Raw genomic sequence first — 21,959 nt, forward strand, 5'->3', positions numbered from 1 at the left:
TTCAACAAAGACAATCTTAAACCATTGAGTGATGACCCCAACAGACCTTTCCTACTGTTGTGTCCTTTCGAAGCAGTGTGTAACCACTGTCATCAATAATGGAAAATGGCACTTTGTCCCCCCCCCTTTAGAAAAAACCTACCAATGCCCATGACTGCTGTGCACCTGCAAGGGTGATGCACCCTCCTGAAGGTATGAGGATGTTTGAAAATTTATGATAGGCTGTTAATGTCTTTGTTTACTTTATCTTCATGTGTATCCAGGTTTAAACACTGGCGGATTTCGTTTCTCGGTCAGTGATGGGGTCCATTCCACCAATCAGCAGATCTTCAGCATCACAGCTCGGCCCCTCTTGGTTTCTCTGGAGACCAACACCAGACTGTACGTAGCGCCCAGTTCCATTGAACCAATCACAGCAGAGCACCTGAAAGTTGTGACCAATGAGGAGGAGCCTAAATCAAACCTGAGCAGGCCAATCACGTACGTCATCACAGAGGCTCCCAAGCATGGCATCATTGTTGAGATCCTGGATCGAGATGAGATTGACAGAGAGATCCTAAGTTTTGCCCAGATTTCAACATTCACACAGGGACAGATTGACAGAAACATTGTTGCCTACAAGCAGATATTAGATTCCCCTGTCACGGAAGACCAGTTCACATTCAGTGTGACATTACCACTCTCCCAGAATCTGACTGACCAGAGCTTTGAAATATCCATTGGGGTAAAAGAAGAAACAACAACACAGCCTACAACTCTTAGTCCAACCACAGTTATGCCAACAACAGAACCATCTCTTGTCCTGAACTTGGGTATCGAGGTGCAAGAGGGAGGGACTATTTCCATTACAGACAAGCAACTGAACATTGCAGCTCTGGTTGAGGATTTTGGAGCCACCGAGTGGGTGTTTGAGTATAACATCATCAGTTTGCCAAGCCATGGAGTGCTGAAGAAATCAAACCAAGATATCACTGCATTTTCGACCTTCAGGCAGGACGACCTTGTTGGAGATGGCATTCAGTACATCCATGATCACTCTGAGGAGAGACAGGATTTGTTTAATTTCACTGTCACTGCAACCACTGTTGGAAATACCGAGCAGCTGGTGGCCTACTCTGGACAGTTCTTGATAACCATTGACCCTATCAATGATCAGCCTCTCAGAGTCCTCACCCGAGCCTTGAGTATGACCATCATCCAAGGCTCTCACAAAAGTCTGACAATGGAAGTCCTAAATACTGTAGATGCAGACAATCCCCCTGATGAAATCAGGTATGAGCTTCTGAGCAACCCCTCAAATGGCAAACTTGTCCTGACCTCAGACCAGAGCACTGTAATTCAGGAGTTCACTCAGCAACAGATTAATGATGGAGAAATAACTTTTGTACATGATGGCGGTGCCGTGTCTGGAGGATTTCTCTTCCGTCTCACCGATGGAGCCCGTGTAAAATCGAATAAAATAAAACAGTTCAGTATCATTGTGCAACCAGTGACACTAACCGTAACTGTCACAGGAAATGTAACTCTAAATCAAGGAAACTCTCTGGTTGTTGTCCCATCCACAGTACTTAATGTGACGACCAATGGTGATGCTGATAAGATCAAGTACAACATATCCACTTCGCCTGAGTATGGAGAGATTCTCGTCGACAGTGTCGCCAGTACTTCATTCTCTCAAGCACAGCTGAATGACGGAAGGGTGCAATATTCTCAGACCAACTTTTCCTCAAACATGGACCTCATAAAGCTCACAGTGTTTGATGACTTTAACTTGCCAGAAGATCTCAACCTGACTGTGGTTGTTAAACCGATGGTAACCTTGACACTCATGAACATAACAACTGGCAAGTCACTTGCTCTGACCCCGGGGTATCTCAATGCAACTGAACTTGCAAGCAGTGTTGGCGGAGGGCTTGAAATTGAAATAATGGAATCACCCAAGAGAGGCCTCGTCCTCAACTCCACATCCAGTCTTGCCATTTCGGAATTTCCATACTCAGACATTGTCAGTACGAGGGTGTTGTACATTGCTGATTTGCTGAATCTGGGCGTGAATGACTCCCTGGATGACAGTTTTGTCTTTATACTCCGTGGGAAGATGGTCCAACCTGTGATGCTCACCTTTCAAGTAAAGATTGTACCCCCAAGACTTGTTTCCACCACCAGTGATGCTCCTTTGACAACAGCTCCTCCTACACCAACACGTAGGATCAACACCATAAATTTTGGCATCAATCATGGTGACCAGATATTCCCTTTCACTGAAGAGGTGGCAACTACGGTAGTGCCTAGTGGAAACACCCCTAACGCCAAGTCATTTCAACCTTCTGGATTCAATCCAATATATATCATCATTCCTGTCATTGCAATTATTATCTGCATCATCCTCGTCTTGCTGGTCCTCATCTGGAGGTCCCGCAACAAGGGAAAGAAACACATGTCAGGCCGGGAGAGTCCATATCCGGAACCAGATGTGGGTCCGTACCCAGGTGCTCAGGCTGGTCCCGGGCAGAGTGGTCTTATGCCCACGGTGCAGGTTGTAGGTGCCTGCCCAGATCACCACAGCACTGGTTCTCTGAATGGAACACCCCCGGTCACTCTTAATCGACCGTTACCCATTCCGGGTTCCTTTGTTCCCCAGGTTACGGTGACTCCGCTTGGCAAACCCCCGTCACCCAGTTACACATCATTTGTAAGCTTGAACTCCAATGGAACAGTACATTCTGGTGGCTCAAGCCACAGTACTTCCAATAAATGGGATGCTTACAAGCCAGAAGTGATAGACCTCTGTCCAGCCCAGAAACCTGCACTTAAAAGGAGCCAGTACTGGGTATAGCTTTACTTAGCTGTGTAGGTGGTACCTTTAAATCAGCAGATTGTGAATCATTGCACCTATAGAAGACACCATGCGCTTACATCAATGAATCACCATTTCTCTTGTGTTTACTGGCCGTTGGAAGTCCATGCACAAAGCCTTGAAATGCAAGACTCAAAACACGAATCGTGAACATTTCAGCAAAGAAAAGTCCTTGACGGCGTGTACCTGTCAAGTGAAAACCACTGACAAACTGGCTTTAAAGGAAATCAACATTCTGTAAATTATGTGTAACATCAGAAGAGAACATATTTTTGTGGGTATTTGTAATTAGAAATTCCAAACCAGAAATTAAGAACAAAAATATTCAGAACAGTTTCTTGCCCAAGGTACATGTATGTTTTACTTTGATTGGATTAGCAGGGATCATGTGTCATAGCAACAAATCCCACAATCTCTCATCAGACATTAATTAAGAGACATAAGGACTCCTTGCAGACTCACAGAGGCATGCCATGTGCTTATTTCTAACACACCTGATGCACAGATCGTTAGCTCTCTGCTTATGTCCCTTGGTTCTGTGCAGCCTGCCATCCTTGTTTCCGGGCCATGTTTTAATTGGACATTATGTAGCTGTGTGTTCATCATTGGCACAACACAGTGAATGCTTGCAGCAAAAGCTGTAGATAACAACTGCTTGCTTCAGACATGACCCAACATTGAAGATGTTGGACCAAAGTGGTTTGTGGGAATTGTACGATAGAAGTGAAAACAATCCACAGAGAAGTATTTCATCATACACATGTGTACATGTATGAACAGGTGTGTATGCGGTAAGATTATGTGTTTCGTCCAGGTTTCAGGGAGGAGCCTTGTAGCACGTTTTGTGCTTCAGACACACTGTCTATAAAAGATGTTCTCCTGAAAAGCCTGCCAGCTGTGTTCTAACCAAAAGTGCATTGCACCAAATTTTGTTGACGTGCCGGCACAGTCAATAGGTGTACCATAGTAGTAATTGCATGTCAAAATCTGTTGTAAGATGCACTGTGGGTTACACAAATTGCATGTGGGTTTGGTGTTGATGTAATTAACAGTCGACAAACATTTGTGAAGTGGGCTTAAAGATACACAATTTGAGTCATCTCTTGTACATGAAAGAAATGTATCAATTTAGAGATACAGTAGAAAATAATTTCACGTAGAATAACATTGGGGGGATGTGATACGCCTAAATAGTTCTTAAAACAATATTTTTCTCGTGGGTTAATAGCAAAGTTTGAGGAGTTACCGTGTATATTAACTTCATCTTCACATTTAAAGTGACACCAGATATTCTGTGAATGTCAAATATCTGTACTGAGTTTTGTGGAAGTGATGCAAGGTGGTGATTTAAAATATACCCATAGACTGATCCATTAAGCCCCACCCCATTGTTCTCTGACCAAACTGTGATTTTATGTCCAACAAGCGTGCACTGAAGTCCAACATGTGGGCACGTGCGCATGATGTACACAGCTGGAGCATGCAGTGTGGCATTGGAGAAGAGCACATGCTTAAGTGCACAGTGGGCGGGGCTTACATCTGTTAAAAGTCCCTATTTTCAGCGGATACACTGATTTGTTGCTTCTGTTACGTAAAGAAATTATTGTAAGAAAGTGTCAAAAGTGTCTTTTCAAAATGTCACAAGTTGTTGGAGCCATGTCTTTATGTAAGTGGCGTTACACAAAGGCATCAAAACTAGGGAATAATCACCTTCGTAAATGCAGCATGTTATTGCTACCTATTTCTGATTACATGTCCTAAAACTGCTTAATTGTTTTGGTGGTTGATTCAAAAAAAAAAAATCAAGATCTGCAGCACGTTCACTCGGAAGGTTAATGGTTTACTTTCCTATTTTCCCCGTACATATTTTTACATTCACTGAATTGACCAAATATGCTTACAAAAGTGTCAGGGGTTGCTGAGGTAGTTTATTTTAATCAAAGTATCATCACTTTCATTCCACAGAAAAAAGTACTATTTAAAGAGAAACAGTTTGACTTCATTATGTATTGAATGAAGAAATTATTTTATGGGTACATACATAGGTACTTCAGATTTTTTTTACAACCAGGCTTTGTATTGTTTTCGTACTGTTTAATGGTTATCATGAATATGCATAATTTTTCATGCCTTGATTACCTCATTGACTTTATACGGTATGATTTTTTGAAATTTATCATAGATGTATATGCCACCTGTGGCTTTCCTTGATAAGTTATGTAAAGCTGCAATGTTAAAGAGGATGGAATAGGATACTTTTCAAAATCAAATGTTGTGAAATAATAATTTTTAATGGAGGACCAGTTTTTCAGTAAAATTATAGCTTATAGGTTCGCCACATGTACTGTACCTTGAGCCTTCGAGAGGCCTTGATTACCAGGAATGCACTGTCATCCAGTATGTTTGTGTTTAGAATCTTTTCAAGTCAAAGCAATTGCAGTCTCAAAAAGATTGACTGAAACTTTTTACCCTTTTTTTTTCCGTTTCCATCCAGTGAAGTTCTAACAACCAAATTGGGATACTTGAATTTCAGTCTTGAATTTCTTGTGAAAGCTTCCTTAGAATAAATTAAGGAAAGAAGAACATGTCCGTTTACTTTTTAACCACCAACATTTTAAGTGGCTTATGCTGATGTTTAAACTATTATTTGTTGTGAAAAGACTATGTACTTGTATATACCGAAAGGTGCGTTGGCCTTTTGACCCTGAAATCAGTTCTGTAACCCCCACACAGAAAGAACTAAGCCTTGACAACTGTCTCTTTTGAAGGCAGTTTTTATCATTTTTGTAATGCTTTGTGGAATAGTGGTTCCGGAATTTGTTTGAAAAAACATGCGTTCATAAGTTTTAATCTCATAAATATTCATGATTACAAATTTGTGGATGCTTTTTGTCTAGCATTGTCCTGAAGAGGATCACATTCAACCAAGTCACTCTGTGCATGTCAGTCTGTTGTATTATTAAGATATTTATTGTATTTTTAACTATTATTATTCACATCTTAGTTTTAGTCACTGTCGATTCTCTCTGTATAATGAAAATTAAAGACATTATTTAGAGAATAGAGCAAGTTCCTTGCTCTGTGTGTAGAGCTAGAAATACCTTGGTATGCTGAGAAGCACTGTATTCAACTCATTCAACAATATCACATGTACCTATCTTTAAACAACTGAAATGTTATTTATGCTGTAAATATGAGATGTATCTTTGCTAGAACCTGTTTTTTTCTGTTAGTCTTTGTTTTTAATATTAAGGCCAGGAAGGTGGTTTATGTAAAAATTTATTGTGTACTTTTGGTGTGCTATGGAACAAGTATTCATGACAGAAGTGCAAACGATAATGTGCTGTGGGGGATTTATTCATCTTGGATAAAGGGCAACTTCAAAGTCTGTGCCCAAATTCTTGTAAGTAACCTGCTCTCCACATTTTCCGAAATTTACATTTTAATTAAACCGAAGTTGGGGTAGATTATGCTTTGTGTTTCAGTAAACCATAGGCTGAAAGTTGTGTTTAGTCATTTTGGGGTTTTTTGGGGTGTTTGTTGGGGTGTTGGGTTGTTTGTTTGTTTGTTTGTTTGTTTTTGGCTGTTCATGGAACTTTCTGTCAAGATCTCTGTTTAAATGTTGCTACATGCTAAATGTTTTTAGGGCCTGTCCTTATGCCTGAAGTGGCTCCACCTGTTGTGGTATTTCTGAGCTACCCCTCTGATCTGATTGGTCGATGGAGTCGTGGTGTTGATTAGATTACAAAGCACCATTTGCTTGTAACTGTTTATTTGGGGTTTTTTTGGTTTGGTCTGCATTGGTGCTGGTTTTGATCTGTAAGATACAAAACAACAGACCGTGCCTTTCATAGATCGGAATTGTTGGTGCTTATTTTGTGACAACTGTTTTTTATCTCGTATTGTCTGTGATTTGTATTTATTTTGACAGATATGCAATGCTGTCACAGACTTAGTTGCTTTTGTGGAATAATGATACAGAAGTCTCAGTTCTTGTTACTAGGTTTTGTTAACTTTAACGGAAAAGTACCTTTTCGTTTTGTAAGATATTGAAATTGAAGATGTTTATTTTTGTCTTTCTTTGTATTGACTCTCTTGTACTTATTTTGTACTTAAAATCAAAAAACATAAATGTTTCGGTGAGATGCTTAAATGTTAAATGTTACATGTAGATAACTCAGTTTGTAATAATTGTGCATACAGTTCTTTTTTGGAGTGCATGGTTTCACTAACACTACCCTGTTGCTTGTGCTGGATCAGAAACGGCTTAGTATACAACTGTTTTGTGGCTTGTAGCATGTGTAAGTGAACAGTAAGCTTCAAAGCATCAACATGGCTTCAAAACCTTGTGTCTATTTCAAGAGTATTTGCGTAAGCTTTATTTGTTGTATTTCATGTTAAACTCTTTCATGTGAAATGGCTGCTGGCTGTACTCATCAAATTTCAGAGACAAGTAAGAAATATTGTATTTGTGGCAGATTTGGTGCATTTTATCCATCTGAAAAGATATGTCACAGTATCAGCTTTAATACCCGATGTACTTGTGATATAAAGCTTTCACACCCTGTTTAAACAAATTGGGAACTTATCCCTCTCGCAAGGCAACCGTATTGAACATTCGTAGAAATAACCATCAACTTTCCACCCACCTTTAAGAATACAGCAAACTCTTGAATCTACCAAACTTGTTGACCCAGTTGACAAAGATTTATTTCCTTGGTCCTAAAGATTCGTTTCCAGTCAGATGTCTGAACAGAACAGAAAGATTGAAAACTTTAACTGGTTTATTCATAACCCTGCCTTTAAAAGGCCTTTTGTGGACAGAAATTGCGTAAGGTTCATATCCATTTTTGATTAACATTAAACCGAAAGAAGCAGAGGTAATGTCTCTATTTAGCTGTACCGAATGAGAAGTCATTGTGTAGATTGCTAGAGTTTAGTAAAACTGTAAATAATATGCAAAGAAAATTTCAAGCTTTTCTGTCACAGAGCATCGGTGGCATCTAATAAAAATATTTATCACTGAAAATCTGGATTTATAGTGTTTCTTTTTTTGTGTACGTTGCATTTTGTTTTGACCAATTTGAAATGAAAAGTTTTTGGTAGTACAATGTGGGTGCGATGTTAATGGTCCCACAGAACTTGGTATAAAACAAAAATAAAACAGGTTTTGGTTCCTCATTTTTGCCGAATGTTCTGGCATTTTCTTTTGTGAGATCTTGAGTTTACTACCCAAAGAGGTCAAGGGTAGATATGGGATCAATGCATATCATGCCCCCTCCCCAAAAGGTCTTACAGATTTCGTCTGTTCCATTTCTAGTCCAAAAGTGTACAAAATGATCCAAAATATAACTTCACCCCGAGAAAGGCGATGAAGGCTACATAAAAAAATTCCAACATGTTTGGGCCCCCGAAATATTTGGTCGTTAACCTTTTTTGAAAGGTTCGGCAAAGTCCCCACTTGGAGAGTATTAAGCCAGAGAGCACGATGTTTTGAAGTCCAAGTAACTTGGACCCCACAAATCGCCTTAGTGGGAGTTTGGACGTAATCGGTACTATCGACCAATCACGTCCACATATTGAAAAGTCTAAAGCCGTGTCCGAAACGGGCTTGCAGATCTACGGCTAGGTCTATTGTCTACGCGTCTCCACGCATTTCCAATGGAACGAAGATCTAGACCTAGCTCTAGACGAGAGATTTGGATGCAGCCAATGTTACTCGGGAAAAGCTTGACAATTTAGGTGGATTTGTCAATTTTTCAGCAGCTCTTTTCGATTTTATATTGATAATTATACATGTATGATATGAAGTATGCTATATCAATAATACATTATTTTTGGACGATTCGTTGGACATTACGCAGAGTCTTCCAAGAACACGGTTACCTCCTGGGACAAACAACAAAATTCATCACTTCGGCAAACTTAAGTTTTCTGCGACGTCATGTTTACATTGACGCAACACTTGCTGACGGTAATGAAGAGCTTGTCCAATTACAGCCAGCGTATCATTATCACCGAGACCCTGAACCAACTGCCTCTCCTGTCTCATACAGGTGAGCACAATAGCCTTAAAATAGCATTCGACAAGATACGGTTCAATAAACACGGCACACTGTTGACGCGTCGCCCACACCTAGTACCTATTTCTGTACACCTGCCCATACCTTAACTCGTCATGCGTGCATACCACGTACCACAGTATTTGGTCGCAAAATCATGTAGCATAAGTTAGGCGCACCTGCACTTACCTGATAGACACCGATAGCACTTATAAACCATAGATCTAGATCTATTGAGTGAAACCGGCACGGACAAATCGACACAAGTTTTGAAGACGTTTTAGATTACTTTTGGGCCCCGTGGAGTTGGCAACATGGCCAGTACGGACGCGCCGATCGGGCAGACGGACGACCTTGCCACGCTCGGGAACCTGGATGAGAAAATCCTCCTGGGCGAGTTGAAACACAGATACAACCACGACAAAATCTATGTGAGTTGGATCAGTCTTGTAATATTGGATGCTACTACTAGTCCATAGTGATACGAACCCGTACCAATACGTAGCGGGCCTGTTAGTTACACAGCATGCACGATTGGTACATGTACTTGGTAGGGAAACCACTGAGCTTGTCGCGCTTTCATTCTGGTTTTACCATTTATTGATAGAGGCATGGTTCCAACTTCCGGTAACATTGTTTCAGCAAACCTTTAAGATTCTACTTCCATAAGAACTACATGTATGCTGTGATGTGTTTGTGCCGCTGTCAAGTTATCAACCACAACTTTCTCGATCAGTTTCTTTCCCATCTTTCAAAAATTGTTTTTAAACTTTGTAGCCTCACCTACTGTACCAGAAAGCTACTGTCGTGAACAATTTCCTAATCTTTAGGCCCCAACCAAGTTTTGGCCCCCTGTCCCAACAAGTTTGGCTTTAGATCCGCCCTTGAATTGATGGATACTTCTGAGTTTAGGTTAATTACTCGTACATGCAATTTTGTGCATGAAGTCTTATTTACATGTACAGGAATGATTCAAAGCAACTATTCTTTTTTACCCTTTTTTTTCCAGACATATGTGGGAGATATCCTTGTTGCTGTCAATCCCTTTCGGGATCTTGGAATTTATGGCCAGAAAGTAAGTATCATTGCCTGAAGGTCGGTATAATGGCATGTTTGGTTTCAGTTGCAATGCTGACATTACAGTAAATAATACAAAACCCATAAACTTCATCGTTTATTCTTCTGGGGTTTGAGCTCAATTTTGTTTTGCTTTGTTATGTTCCAGCATGCCGAGATGTACAAGAACAAAGTGAGGGTCGATAACCCGCCGCACATCTTTGCTGTGTCGGATTCAGCGTATCAGTCCATGCTAACCGGCAGTGCAGTGAGCGGCAAAAAGAATCAGTGTATCGTTATCAGGTACGGTTACTCCGTAGGAGGCCCCAGGGGGTTGAACTGTATGGGACAAGAGACATACGATACAACACCTGTTGCTTGCAGAATCATTTGATCCTCGCTCAAAGTAATCGAAGGAAACTGTGTAGAGAGATTTGTTTCTGCCGATGACGTCGTTCGTGCCGATTCCAGATGTGTTTGGTTTGAGGTGTAGTTCATCACAAGTCCTATTGTATTCATGCATGGAATATTTGGTGAAGACTACCAATCTTTGCTGTTTTAAAATTTTTTGAAGGGATAAAGAAATCAATGTACATGTAGGTGGACTTATTGCAATTTACCCCCGTGTTATCAAGAGGTGATTCATGCGAGTATTAGTCAGGGAGATACATCATGTAACCTTTGGACTTCATCATGCATTTGTGCATACATGTACATGTACATGTATACTGCACAGTGTTTGCCCTTGCACTGAACCAAAAATATCAACTGCTTTATTGCAAGGCCATAGAGAAATCTGTGTTTTACGACCTGGTTCAAGTTCACTGTGCAGGAAGCAATTTTGTATACTGGCAGTTTTCTCATTCGTATTTTCACAAAACTGTACTTTGATTCATTTTTGTGTTTTCCACTGAGCCTCATTTACATGACCTTTTGTAACATGTGATATAGGCCTGCCTAATAAAACATTGACCTGAGCTGTTTTTTTTAACGGCAAGCAAACCACAGCAACCAATCTGTCAGTATATTGAGTGAGATTTACCAAATTTGTGAACATCCAACACAGTGCAATAATCCAGTTTGGTACTCTGAAGTGTCAACAGATTTTGATGTATCGAATCCCATGTTAAGTAATGGTCAGTGGTATTTGAAGTCCTGTCATAAATAGACATATATAAAACGTACCGGGTATTGAGCTAGTTCAGAATGGTTACTTGAAGTAAATGAAGTCAAGAACACTGTTTAAAAACAATACTTTTATGAAGAGCAAATTCCACAAATCCCAAGTTTTTGAATTTCATATGTGTTCTTCATTTCTCCACTTCTTTTATAACAAAGTCCTGGTCACAGCAGAGAAATTTGTCTGATCCCTGCAACTGTGTTTGACTAGAGTTGACTGGATGTTGTATACACGCTGAATGAAAAATGCTAAAGTAATCATTATTTTGAAGACAATGACTGTTCCCCAATCATGAATCTTAAAAATACATGTATGGAATTTGATGTTTTCTTTAACAAATATGCAATACATTTTGGTTGTGTCCTTTATTGCTAGTGGTGAGAGTGGGGCCGGCAAAACGGAAAGCACCAAATTCATCATCAAGCAAATAATTGAGCTGTGCAAAGGGAAGTCACAACTTGAACAACAAATCCTCCAGGTTGGTAGAAATTTGGGTTTATGGATTGTTAGTAAGAAAAATGCATTTGTGAATAAAGGACGAAGATTAGTTTAAAACTGCAGCAACACTAATTCACTTTGCCGGTATCATACTTTCTATCAATAATGGTCAGATATTGTCAAGGGAAATTACCGAAAAGGCACATGTACGACTGACAATAGCTGAGATCAAGTTGATGAGTTCAGTATTTAAAAAAATCATTGATTGGATTCTATCTGCAGGTGAACCCCCTTCTGGAAGCCTTTGGCAATGCACAGACCACCATGAATGACAACTCCAGCAGGTTTGGGAAATACATCCAGCTCAAGTTTAAGGAGGGAAAAGGTAAAAGACTTAAAACATTAATACATGTGCATGAACAGATCCTTAGGAAAAAGCACAAAGAGAATAGTCTTTCCAAGTTGTGTATGATAAACAAATTTATAACAAAATGCAGCTTAGCATGAAAGTTGGGCAGTATCTTTCTGGAGTCGTTGTGATCGATGTACTCACCATACTTAAATGCGTGACAGGTTTCAGAGGCTCCTATTGATAATCGTAAAAACTGGCATATTAATTGTCTGATTTGTACTTGGCTGACTAGACTAAGTGCAATGGATGTTTGCTCCTCGCAGTAATGGGCGCAAAGATATCAGAATACCTGCTGGAGAAGTCGAGGGTTGTCTTCCAGAACAAAGGAGAAGAGAACTTTCACATCTTCTACTACATGCTAGCTGGACTGTCTCCTGAACAACAGAAGAAGTACAAGATGCAAGTTGCCAACAAGTACAGGTGAGTAAGGATGAAATAGTTTATTGATATTTGACCACGTAGTACATTCCCGAAGTAATTAAAAACTTCAAAAAAATCTGTGACCAGACCCTTTTTGAAGGTACATGTGTTTTGTTTCAAAGTATCGTTTATCTGTTTGGTTTTGTTTTAGTTTAATCTGGAGTGATGATTTGGAATGTGCTTGTTATTTAAGCAACTTATGCATAGTTTCATTGTATTTGGGAGACTGACATCAGTAGTTACAAGAGTTGGTAATATCAGGTCCACTGTAGACAGGTAACATCTTTAAATTATTTAAACTTGCAAATTTGCAGCAACATTCTATCATTGAAACATCTTACCCACTCGCAGATGCTTCACACTGCTTCAGATACAAAATGATTTTGTGATTACATTTGCCAGTTAGGCCATGTCTGAATTACATTGTACCTTGCTGCAGCAAGAAATGACAAGTCTATGACAGTGGCTTCAGCCAGTTCCAATAGAGTCGTGTATAATTTCAAGCCAAGTCAGTCAGACGCAGCCTAAGCTTGAATTTCTCAAGTGTGCTTGTGAGGATTGTGGAGGACCTTGGAAGTCTTACCAGCTGGTTTTTGTGTTACAGTTACCTGACTAATGGGCCCAGCAGTGCATCAACGAAGCAAGCCAGAATGAAGGAGATGCTGGCAGAATTGAACAATGCCATGGACTTGGTGGGCTTCCTGGACGAGGTAAAGAATCAAAGCTTTTTTCACTTGCAAGTAGCACTGATTTAATGTGAACCTTTTTGTACTGGCCCGAGTCCAACTACATTTCTTTGCTGGATTTTGATTTTCTACCATTGCTTAACAGCAGATTTTGTGATAACGGAGAATCCACCTACTTAATGGAAACAGTTTATTAGTGAGTACAGAACCCCAGAAGAAAAAGTTGCTTAAATCAGTGACTTTCAAGTCTAAATTACCACACACACACACAGTTATTAATTGTTATATCCTTGCCGTGAAATTTTTTTAAAGCGGCCATCTTTCACTCTAGTAAGCACAACCTTCATGCTATATCAAATCACAAAACTCATTCTGAACAAGTTGTGAGTGGGAACCATTTACTTCATCGGCAAGAAGCTCAGCATTTGTCCTCCAGAGATCTGGAAAAATGTTTATTAGAAACTCTTTAACCGTGAAGGACTGTTTACATTTGGCCTGAGGGCCAACAAAGGTGGCCATACAAGAGCAGTTTATCATTTCCAGAAGAGTAACCTTGGATTGCTCAACACACAACACACCTTGAACTGGACATGATTTTTTATCGCAGTATCTTCGCTTACCAATAATGAACATGAATTTTTCTCCAGTATGTACAAACTATGTGGCTTTATTATTCTTTTGTTATACTTTTTAGTATTGTTATAACTGTTACCCAAAGCAGAGGACTAAGAAAACTAGAGCAGAAGAAAATAACATTCAAAGAAGAGATTAATTTATTAGCACATGGCGTTTGCATCGCGAACATTTTATCAGCAGGAGAAACTACATGTGTATTCAATGAATGTACTTCCAAGCAAATGTTGATGGAGCATTTTATTAAACCAGCTTTTCAGTCAGTGTTATCATGAATATATTAACATTAAAGGGTAGACCCACAATGGCCAGCTAGGCCCTGACCCCAAATTTAAATAAGCCTTGAGGGGATAAATTTATGTAAACAAACTGAAGCTGGGGGAAGATGGGGAGGGGGTAAGTTGTAAGGAATCCTGCAACCTGTACCCACCAACAATGTCTACAACATGTCCCCCCCCCCCCCCCCGATGAAATAAATGTAACTGTTAATCAGTACTATTAAATTGGACCCTGGGCTTAATTAAATTTCATGTCCTGTGCTAAACTGAAATACTGCTTCCGAAAATTATGTGCTAAGTGATCTTTAGCTGGCATCCAGCGCCAGCTGATATGCAGAGTGTAACAATGTAGCTGGTAGTCTGTTTTTACTCAGAGAATATGTTCAGTGCTTAGTAAACCTACACGTATAGATATTCTCAGTAGCTTCATGAAGTTGAACCATTTTACTTGTTTTTTTTTACTGTGTTCCCCTTTCACCCAGATTCACTTATGTTCACATGTTCAATTTAAGTGAAATTCACACAATTTTATTTTTTCATCCTTTGTAACAAATACCTGTATGGGTATTGCTCTTATCTTAACAAGCAAATTGCGAATGAACTGAATTATTAATGAACCTGAAGGGAAAATATCGTTATCACCCAAAGTAAAATTCTTATCTCTTTTGACAATATAACTCTAAAACAACATTCCTCACAAAAACTTCAGGAAAAACCTCAGGCCACACTTCCTCAAATGTATAGTCTAGCTCCTCTGGTACCCCCAAGGTGGAAGCCTAGGTCCCTCTGAAGTACCCTTGACAGCACTTGAACAGTTTGCGCGTCCTCCTCCAATGGTAAACCGTTGACGTGCTGGCGCCCCTGCCTCTGCAATTCTAGTATGCTCCAATAGCTCTCCGTCCGTATCGGTTACTGTTGTGGCTGTCATCGGATGCTCATGTCCTAATTGTCAAATGAATGCAGGAACATGCCAGTTGAATATTTTTATTCGCTTGTGCTCACTTTTTAGTTTTGATTTATAATTTGAAAGTGCAGCCGTATGGGCTTGATGTTGTCAGGATTCCAGTTCGGTTTTTACACCTGCTTCATGCTTCTCATGCTTCATGTTAATCTTGTATTTCATGCTTTGGTCCTCACCAATCCTCAGTTTCCGATTACATTTAGTATGTGAACCAGTGATTTGATGAATACTGCACTGATGCTCACTTGAGTTCAAGTTCTTTGGCCAGTTTCTCAACTAGGTTAATTCATGTTACGGCAGTTAAAGGGTTAGGGTACATCATCTCAGTATTGTACAACTTCCACTGTACATGTACGTAAGCCTAGACAGTCATTTGTGCTATAAATGGGACACAGCACAGCTGTTGACATTTTTGTCGCCACCATATAATAAGAGTGTCTGTCAGTCACAGTTACATTCTTTGGATATTACATGTATGTGTTTTAACACATTCGGAGTGCTCATACACGTGGACGCACCGTAGCATAGGAGACAAACAACACAGTATAGGGCCTACATCACAGATACATTGTGTTGTCAATATACTACATGGTTGAAACTATGCAGCTGTGCCGCATGGACCATCCATTTTCCTGTCATTCACAGGATTGAGGGGAGTTTACAGTTGGCAGTGTTAATAGAATACTTCAGAATGTCTCCTTTCTGCAGGAATCTAATGACACATTCTCCAAGTTCGTCAGTGTCCTTAAATATCCCAATGTCTCTAGCTTGCAGTGATCCTCACAAAACCTCAGTTTGGATTTACATACCTCATGAGGGATGTGGCTAACAATCACCATGTGCTCAGCAGAAGGGCATCGGGGCAGTTTTTTCACGCAGCTCACAGAGCAACAAATGAAATATGACCTATTGGTCAGCGGAAGAAATATGTCATTTTTTAAAAGAATTAAAATTTTGATAATGGATCATTCTGTCCCAATCTCACACAGTATTACTTATTACGTGAGGTATTAAAATATACTTCTGAGATGGCCTAATGCTTGGCTTGGCTTTGTTGCTATGACAATCTCCAGGAGCAAGACGAGATGTACTCCATCCTGGCTGCGACGCTGATGATGGGGCAGATTGAGTTGGATGCCAATGAGGATGATGCAGCCTTTGTTAAAGGATCGGATCAAGCCGTTGCAACAGTAGCTGTAAGTTTACATTTGAAGCAAAGTCAAAATGAGATTCATTGATGTTTTGTGTAGGGGCCTCTTGAGGGGGTCCAGGGGTACTTGTTCCCCTCCCGCCCTAAAAAAACGAAAAATAAAGAAGGGGAAAACAAGAAATAAGTGAAATTAAAAAGAGAGGAAAATCATTAAGTTTGTTGAAAATACCATGGATTTGACACCCTCGGAAATACTTCTTGGCCCCCCCCCCAAAAAAAATCCTAGCAGCGCCCATATTTTTGTAAAAGCATATTCTGGTCATGCAGTCTGTTTGTTTGCTACGTTAAAACTCTTATACATAAAACGGTTTTAAATACATGAAATAGCTATGTCATGCATGTGGTAAGCACATGAGGCATTTACCGAATGCAGCATTTTGGACATCAAATTAACAAGTCCCAAAGTACAAAATGGTTCATGCATTGAGTGAATTCAAAGGGGTTTACTTTTGCCTGGCATGGTTTCCTTTCCTCGAGTGATCCGTTTTTCTAAAGTTCTTTTGAAATTTAGTGACGATAGAAGGTACACGTATACGTTTAAATACAGCCAGGAAATTTCTCCTGTAAGTCAATGGTACCGTTATGTGTTTCTTTTGTGCCTCTGAACTTTCCTAGCACAGATAAATGGGAGACAAAACTCAAGGGGGTCCCTTATATTTGGCAACATCCCAGAGAAGAATCATCCCATAAATTTATATGCAATTATACAGTTTGTATACCTTTCTGTTCCCCACTTGACTACACTTGATCCGTGTGTTGTAAGGGCTCTTTGAACTGTTTTTGTGTTCTCTTTTGTTGGTTACTGAAGGAACTTATTGGGATAAATGACGAGGAGCTCAGACAAGTCTTGACCTTTAACCTTAGCTCAGCCAGGGGAGATGTGTTTCAAAGGAACTACACCAAACACCAAGCCCAGGGTGAGTTGCACGAGTCTTTTTCTGTTGACATGAATGTCTTCATGACGTACTGCGTAAGAGCTTACTTTGTTGGCTTTAACCAGATTTCTTTACAAATTAGGTATGAAACCATACCATACCATATCATAATTTCTTGTTGCATTTGACGTTTAAACTTTCGGAAGTACATGTATATCAGCCTTTTTTTGCTAAAGACGTTTTTACATTGGTAGTTGCAGGTTTTATTAACATTCTGTTTGTGATCATGTGTTTTTTCATGAAACATTTGAGCGCAGTTTCTCGAGTGAAATTGTTTTGTTATACTCAAACCGTGAAAGAAAAATGTTAGTTCAAGAAAGTCCTAGATTTGCCCTGAGCACTGTGCTGTCAAGCGGTCAATCCACTGTGCATTATAGAAAGAGTTTAGTCAAGTATGCCATGATTGGATCCAAAAGATCATTAGTCCCCATCATGCAGTCGATCCAAAATTTCTACCTGACGGAAATTATCGACTCTCCTGCCCGGGGGGGCAGTACAATGGAGGCGATACAGCGGAAGAAGGAAAGAAAAAAATCATCTCCTCGGGAAATACAATCCATTTCATTGACTTTTTTCTTCCCGGGTTGATTCAACGACGAGACCTTTAGATGAGGGAACTGTGGCTCACAGCATTCACTTTGGCCAGAACTGATGGGCTAATGAAATCTATCCTTTCAGGGGAAAACGGCCATGGGACGTGTTGTTTTGTTTTCAGCACCTGTTAACATCTTATTGGCCGGGGGGAACATTGCAAGAGCTGTTAAATTTATTAAAGTGTGGACATCACTGTTAATTTCTGCTAAAGTTTTTCTCGAGATGCTTTCCTATCCAAACATACCATTTTTCCCAGCACTTTAACCCTAACCTTCCCCAACCACACATAATTAAACAGTAGTAAAGTGTTTCATTCTGTGGGGATAGGTCTGGTAGTCCCAGACAGCTGGCTTTGGCATTGGGTTTGGCATACCTCAGAAAAACTAAGTCCAACAGCTTCTGTGCACAAAGTCCCATATGGGTGTTTAACTTGATGTGAATGGGGAAGGTTAGGGTCAGCAACCCTTGGGGGGTTAGGGTTAAATAACTAGAATGTAATAAAAATGATTGAGCAAGCATTGTTACAGAATGGTTAGAAAATGAGTTGATTTGAGGCGAGGGAAATTGAAAAATTCTGACGGATAAAAGGACATCCTAAATACTGCATGCAGAATTAAAATAATTCAAAAACGAAAAAGTGAGTGTGGATTTTAAAGGAGAGAGACTTTAGGGAGAGATAGCAAAGTACATGTACATGTGTTGTGATAACAGTACGCTGTATATTGCTGTAGCAGGAGAGATACATGTATTTTTTCACAAGAAAAGTTCCAATTTCTTGAGCCTCTGAAACTATCCATCCTAAATCTTTCACTCTTTCATTGAAAAGCCTCTAAAGTACCCCACAGCCTTTAATACTGTGTCCTGGATCCATCAAAACTCCTTTGGTCTTTTTTGTAGTGTACTTGATGTTCAGATCCAAATCATGGAATAACCAACATTACATTTGGCTTCGTGTAAATAATTGAATGGCCTTGGTTTGGATTCTACATGAAACAGGAAGTTCCTCACAAAAAAATGCTTGCCAAGTTAGGTCATCGGTTCATATCCCTTGCAGAAGACGGAGTGAAAGAACAAAGAAATTCAGTCATTCAAAAAATTGCCTCAGGGCTGATAACAGTGTGTATTGCCTTCCGCTAATATAGCGTATTGCATTTGTACAGGTGGTTGAGTTCACTCTTAATTGAATTGCACAAAGGACGGGTTATATATAGTTCCACCACATAATGTTTTCAGTCGGGGGAATTGCAGGTAAATCGGGCCTGCAAAGTGAGTGCCAGCTCTGCATGGAGGACAGCAGAAAGAGAAGTGGCCTGCTGTGTGCTTTCACTCTAACCTTTGCTCTCTCGTTGTAGTTTTGGGCCATTCAACCAGATACACACATTTCTTTTTATTTGTCACAAATGCATTTGTGCCAACAAGTGGCTGGTGAACTACACGTATGGCTAACTCTCAGCACACGTTAAAAAAATCATTCACAAAGCATTTGTAAAAATCACCGATGGCTAGTAAAACACCAAATAATAAATACTGCTACTAATTACTTCAAAAAAAGGGATTCTTTTTTAGAACATGTAATTTGACATGTACATGTACACACTTTGAAGTGAAACCGGAACTACATTGTGTCACACAAACTTTGGCCTCCCACATAAGGAGCAGACAATATAAGAGAGCTCCATAAGAAGCACACTATGTTCCACAGAGAAGGTTTTTGGATAACACCACTCGTCGTCATATCAGCAAAGACTCCGAATGGACAGAATCAGAGGGCACCATTTGCATATCAGTCTGGTATTCCTTGGGTTGTGCTGCCGACCTCTACTGTAGCAGTGATCCTAAAGCAAAGCATGGGCAAGTCGGGCAAAGTGGAACTTGGAGTAGTTTGGAAGATGCATGTGTACATGTAGCAGAGTACCAGTGAGCAGAGGATTGACTGACATCTTTTTTTTTCTCCCTTAGATGCTCGTGATGCCATGACTAAGACGCTGTACGGCCGTCTCTTCAGTTGGATCGTCAATAAAGTCAACCAGCTGTTGGCTCCAGAAATATCCCTCCATGTGTCTGAAACAACTGAAATTGGTGAGAAATATAGACCCTCATCTAGCGCTTATAAATGCTATCACTATCCTTCTCCTTCTTAGCTACCTCACAAGTGCAGATCCTGACAATCTTAACAACGGAACTATCCAATTTAACGATTACACTAACAGTTTTTCTGAAATTTTTTGCACATAAGACTAATCACGTATTTAAATTCTTTGTAACTGTTTAGTGAAAAAAAATTCTGTGTAGATATTCGTGTTTTGATTCCCTTTTTTACACAAATAGAAGTAGAATTTTTTTTAATTTTCATTTCAACATTTGATCATTCCTTTGATGACATTGCATTCCAGGCATCCTGGATATATTTGGCTTTGAGCAGTTCCAAAGCAACAGTTTTGAGCAGTTATGCATTAACCTGGCCAATGAACAACTGCAGTATTTCTTCAATCAAGTGAGTGGAATTTAATATCTATTAACTCTCAGAAAAAAAGAAACCACTTGGACATCTAAAGTCTTAGCTACTAAATCCATCTGTGCTTAATTTCCTACAAATGTGGTCTATCAGTGAAGGATCTGGCATTTACGACATGTTTGCTCATCAGCATGAAAAAAATTGTCAGCAAGAGATATATGGTAACACAGACAATATGACATGCCACTTGACCCCACCCCCCCCGAAACCCATGTGACACTTTCTTCTTTTGAGTCTTTTGTAATCAGCTTTTCTTTTCCCCCCAGCACATCTTTTTGCTGGAGCAGGAAGAATATAAGAGTGAGGGGATTGACTGGACCTACGTGCCCTTTGTCAACAATCAGTCGCTACTGGTTGGTAGACGCTTGCTCGTTCTTATTTCTCCCAAATGTCATCGTTGGTTTTCCATAGTTGGAGTTCAAATTCCCACTGCTTTGATTGACACAATCAATATGCCACTGATTGCATTATCCTATGGTGTATCAGATTCAAAATGTACCTCAGGGGCCAGCCTTGCTGGAGCCGCCAGCAGCGGAGTGATTTGGGGGGGAGTCATTAGACATAAGGCATCAGCCATTAATAGGCTGATCCATTTAGCCCCACCCCATTACAGGACGTGCAAAAAGTGGAGAGGGGGTTGGCTCCCCAGTTGAATAAGTGGGGAGCCATCCCCACCCCCTTCCCATTTCCAAATGGTTGGAGCGTGTTTGTTAGAAAGAGGGAAGTCATTTGATTTTTTGGAAGTTACAGATTAGGTTTGATTTGAAATCAATAAAGAACATATTAGATTCAACTCAAGTTTGGTTTGAGAGGTTTAACTTTGGATGGAGTATAAGTCGTATCTAGAAGATAAGTTGGAGCATGTTTGTTAGAAAGAGGGAAGTCATTTGATTTTTTGGAAGTTACAGATTAGGTTCGATTTGAAATCAATAAAGAACATATTAGATTCAACTCAAGTTGGGTTTGAGAGGTTTAACTTTGGATGGAGCATAAGTCTTATCTAGAAGTGACCGCAGAGCATGTATGACCAGTTATCATCATCTGCAGCCTTGTAGAGCCTCTGATCTGTGCATTTGTGTACAGTGTTTTGAAAGCAGATCCGTTGTTTTTCCCCCTTCTTCTACTCCAGGATCTGTTCCTTGCCAAGCCCATTGGTATCCTGGCCCTCCTGGACGAAGAGTGCCTCTTCCCCAAGGCCACGGATCACACCTTCGTGGAGAAACTCAACCAGAACTTTGCTCGCAATCACCACTTCATCAAGGCCAAGGTTGCCAGCAGCAACAACTTCAGCATTGACCATTACGCCGGCAGGGTGAGTTGTGCGTAAAGGTACCAATGATGATGGCTGAAATCTTGAGAAGTCAAACTCTGTTAACTCAAAACTCCCAAGTCAGACAATCTTTTATTCTCTGCAGTAGTATAACAATAATGTACAATCCTGCTAAGTCCAAACTCTGCGTAACTGAAATGTTGAACCTGTTCCCTTCAGGTTTGATTTGGCAAGAGTTTATTGTACTTCCATTGTACAGATATCTTCCACATCTCTCATTCAATGTACACGTGTCTCCATTGTCCAGGGTATCAGTTTGTAAGCATATTTAGGGTTGGAGAAGTAAACATGGAGGTGTATTTTGTAGAAGACTGGACACTTTTTTCTAGGAATATTGCCATTATAGTAACCCAGTTTTACATTTTTCATGTAAAACCAAATGGGCATGCTGA

General features: G+C 40.0%; 2 protein-coding genes across 4 annotated transcripts in view; both read left to right on the forward strand.

The window, feature by feature from the left end:
- cspg4 (chondroitin sulfate proteoglycan 4) overlaps nt 1–7,886 on the forward strand; it is a 49,986-nt gene extending 42,100 nt beyond the window's left edge. For both annotated transcript variants that reach the window (XM_022241695.2, XM_087136910.1), the window contains exon 3: nt 264–7,886. In XM_022241695.2, the coding sequence (XP_022097387.2) occupies nt 264–2,836 (2,573 nt within the window). In that variant the 3' untranslated portion in view covers nt 2,837–7,886. The remainder of the gene's footprint in view (nt 1–263) is intronic.
- Nucleotides 7,887–8,983: 1,097 nt separating this feature from the next.
- The window catches only part of LOC110982917 (myosin-IIIb-like), a 30,042-nt gene continuing 17,066 nt past the window's right edge, over nt 8,984–21,959 (forward strand). For both annotated transcript variants that reach the window (XM_022241703.2, XM_022241704.2), the window contains exons 1-13: nt 8,984–9,350; nt 9,929–9,994; nt 10,145–10,278; nt 11,531–11,633; nt 11,876–11,978; nt 12,269–12,425; nt 13,030–13,135; nt 16,057–16,179; nt 17,002–17,110; nt 19,682–19,801; nt 20,116–20,216; nt 20,504–20,590; nt 21,367–21,549. In XM_022241703.2, the coding sequence (XP_022097395.2) occupies nt 9,234–9,350; nt 9,929–9,994; nt 10,145–10,278; nt 11,531–11,633; nt 11,876–11,978; nt 12,269–12,425; nt 13,030–13,135; nt 16,057–16,179; nt 17,002–17,110; nt 19,682–19,801; nt 20,116–20,216; nt 20,504–20,590; nt 21,367–21,549 (1,509 nt within the window). In that variant the 5' untranslated portion in view covers nt 8,984–9,233. The remainder of the gene's footprint in view (nt 9,351–9,928; nt 9,995–10,144; nt 10,279–11,530; nt 11,634–11,875; nt 11,979–12,268; nt 12,426–13,029; nt 13,136–16,056; nt 16,180–17,001; nt 17,111–19,681; nt 19,802–20,115; nt 20,217–20,503; nt 20,591–21,366; nt 21,550–21,959) is intronic.

The sequence above is a fragment of the Acanthaster planci genome, linkage group LG05, assembly GCF_054643075.1.
Source record: "Acanthaster planci isolate LZ-2023a linkage group LG05, COTS_SCS, whole genome shotgun sequence".
NCBI lineage: Eukaryota > Metazoa > Echinodermata > Asteroidea > Valvatida > Acanthasteridae > Acanthaster > Acanthaster planci.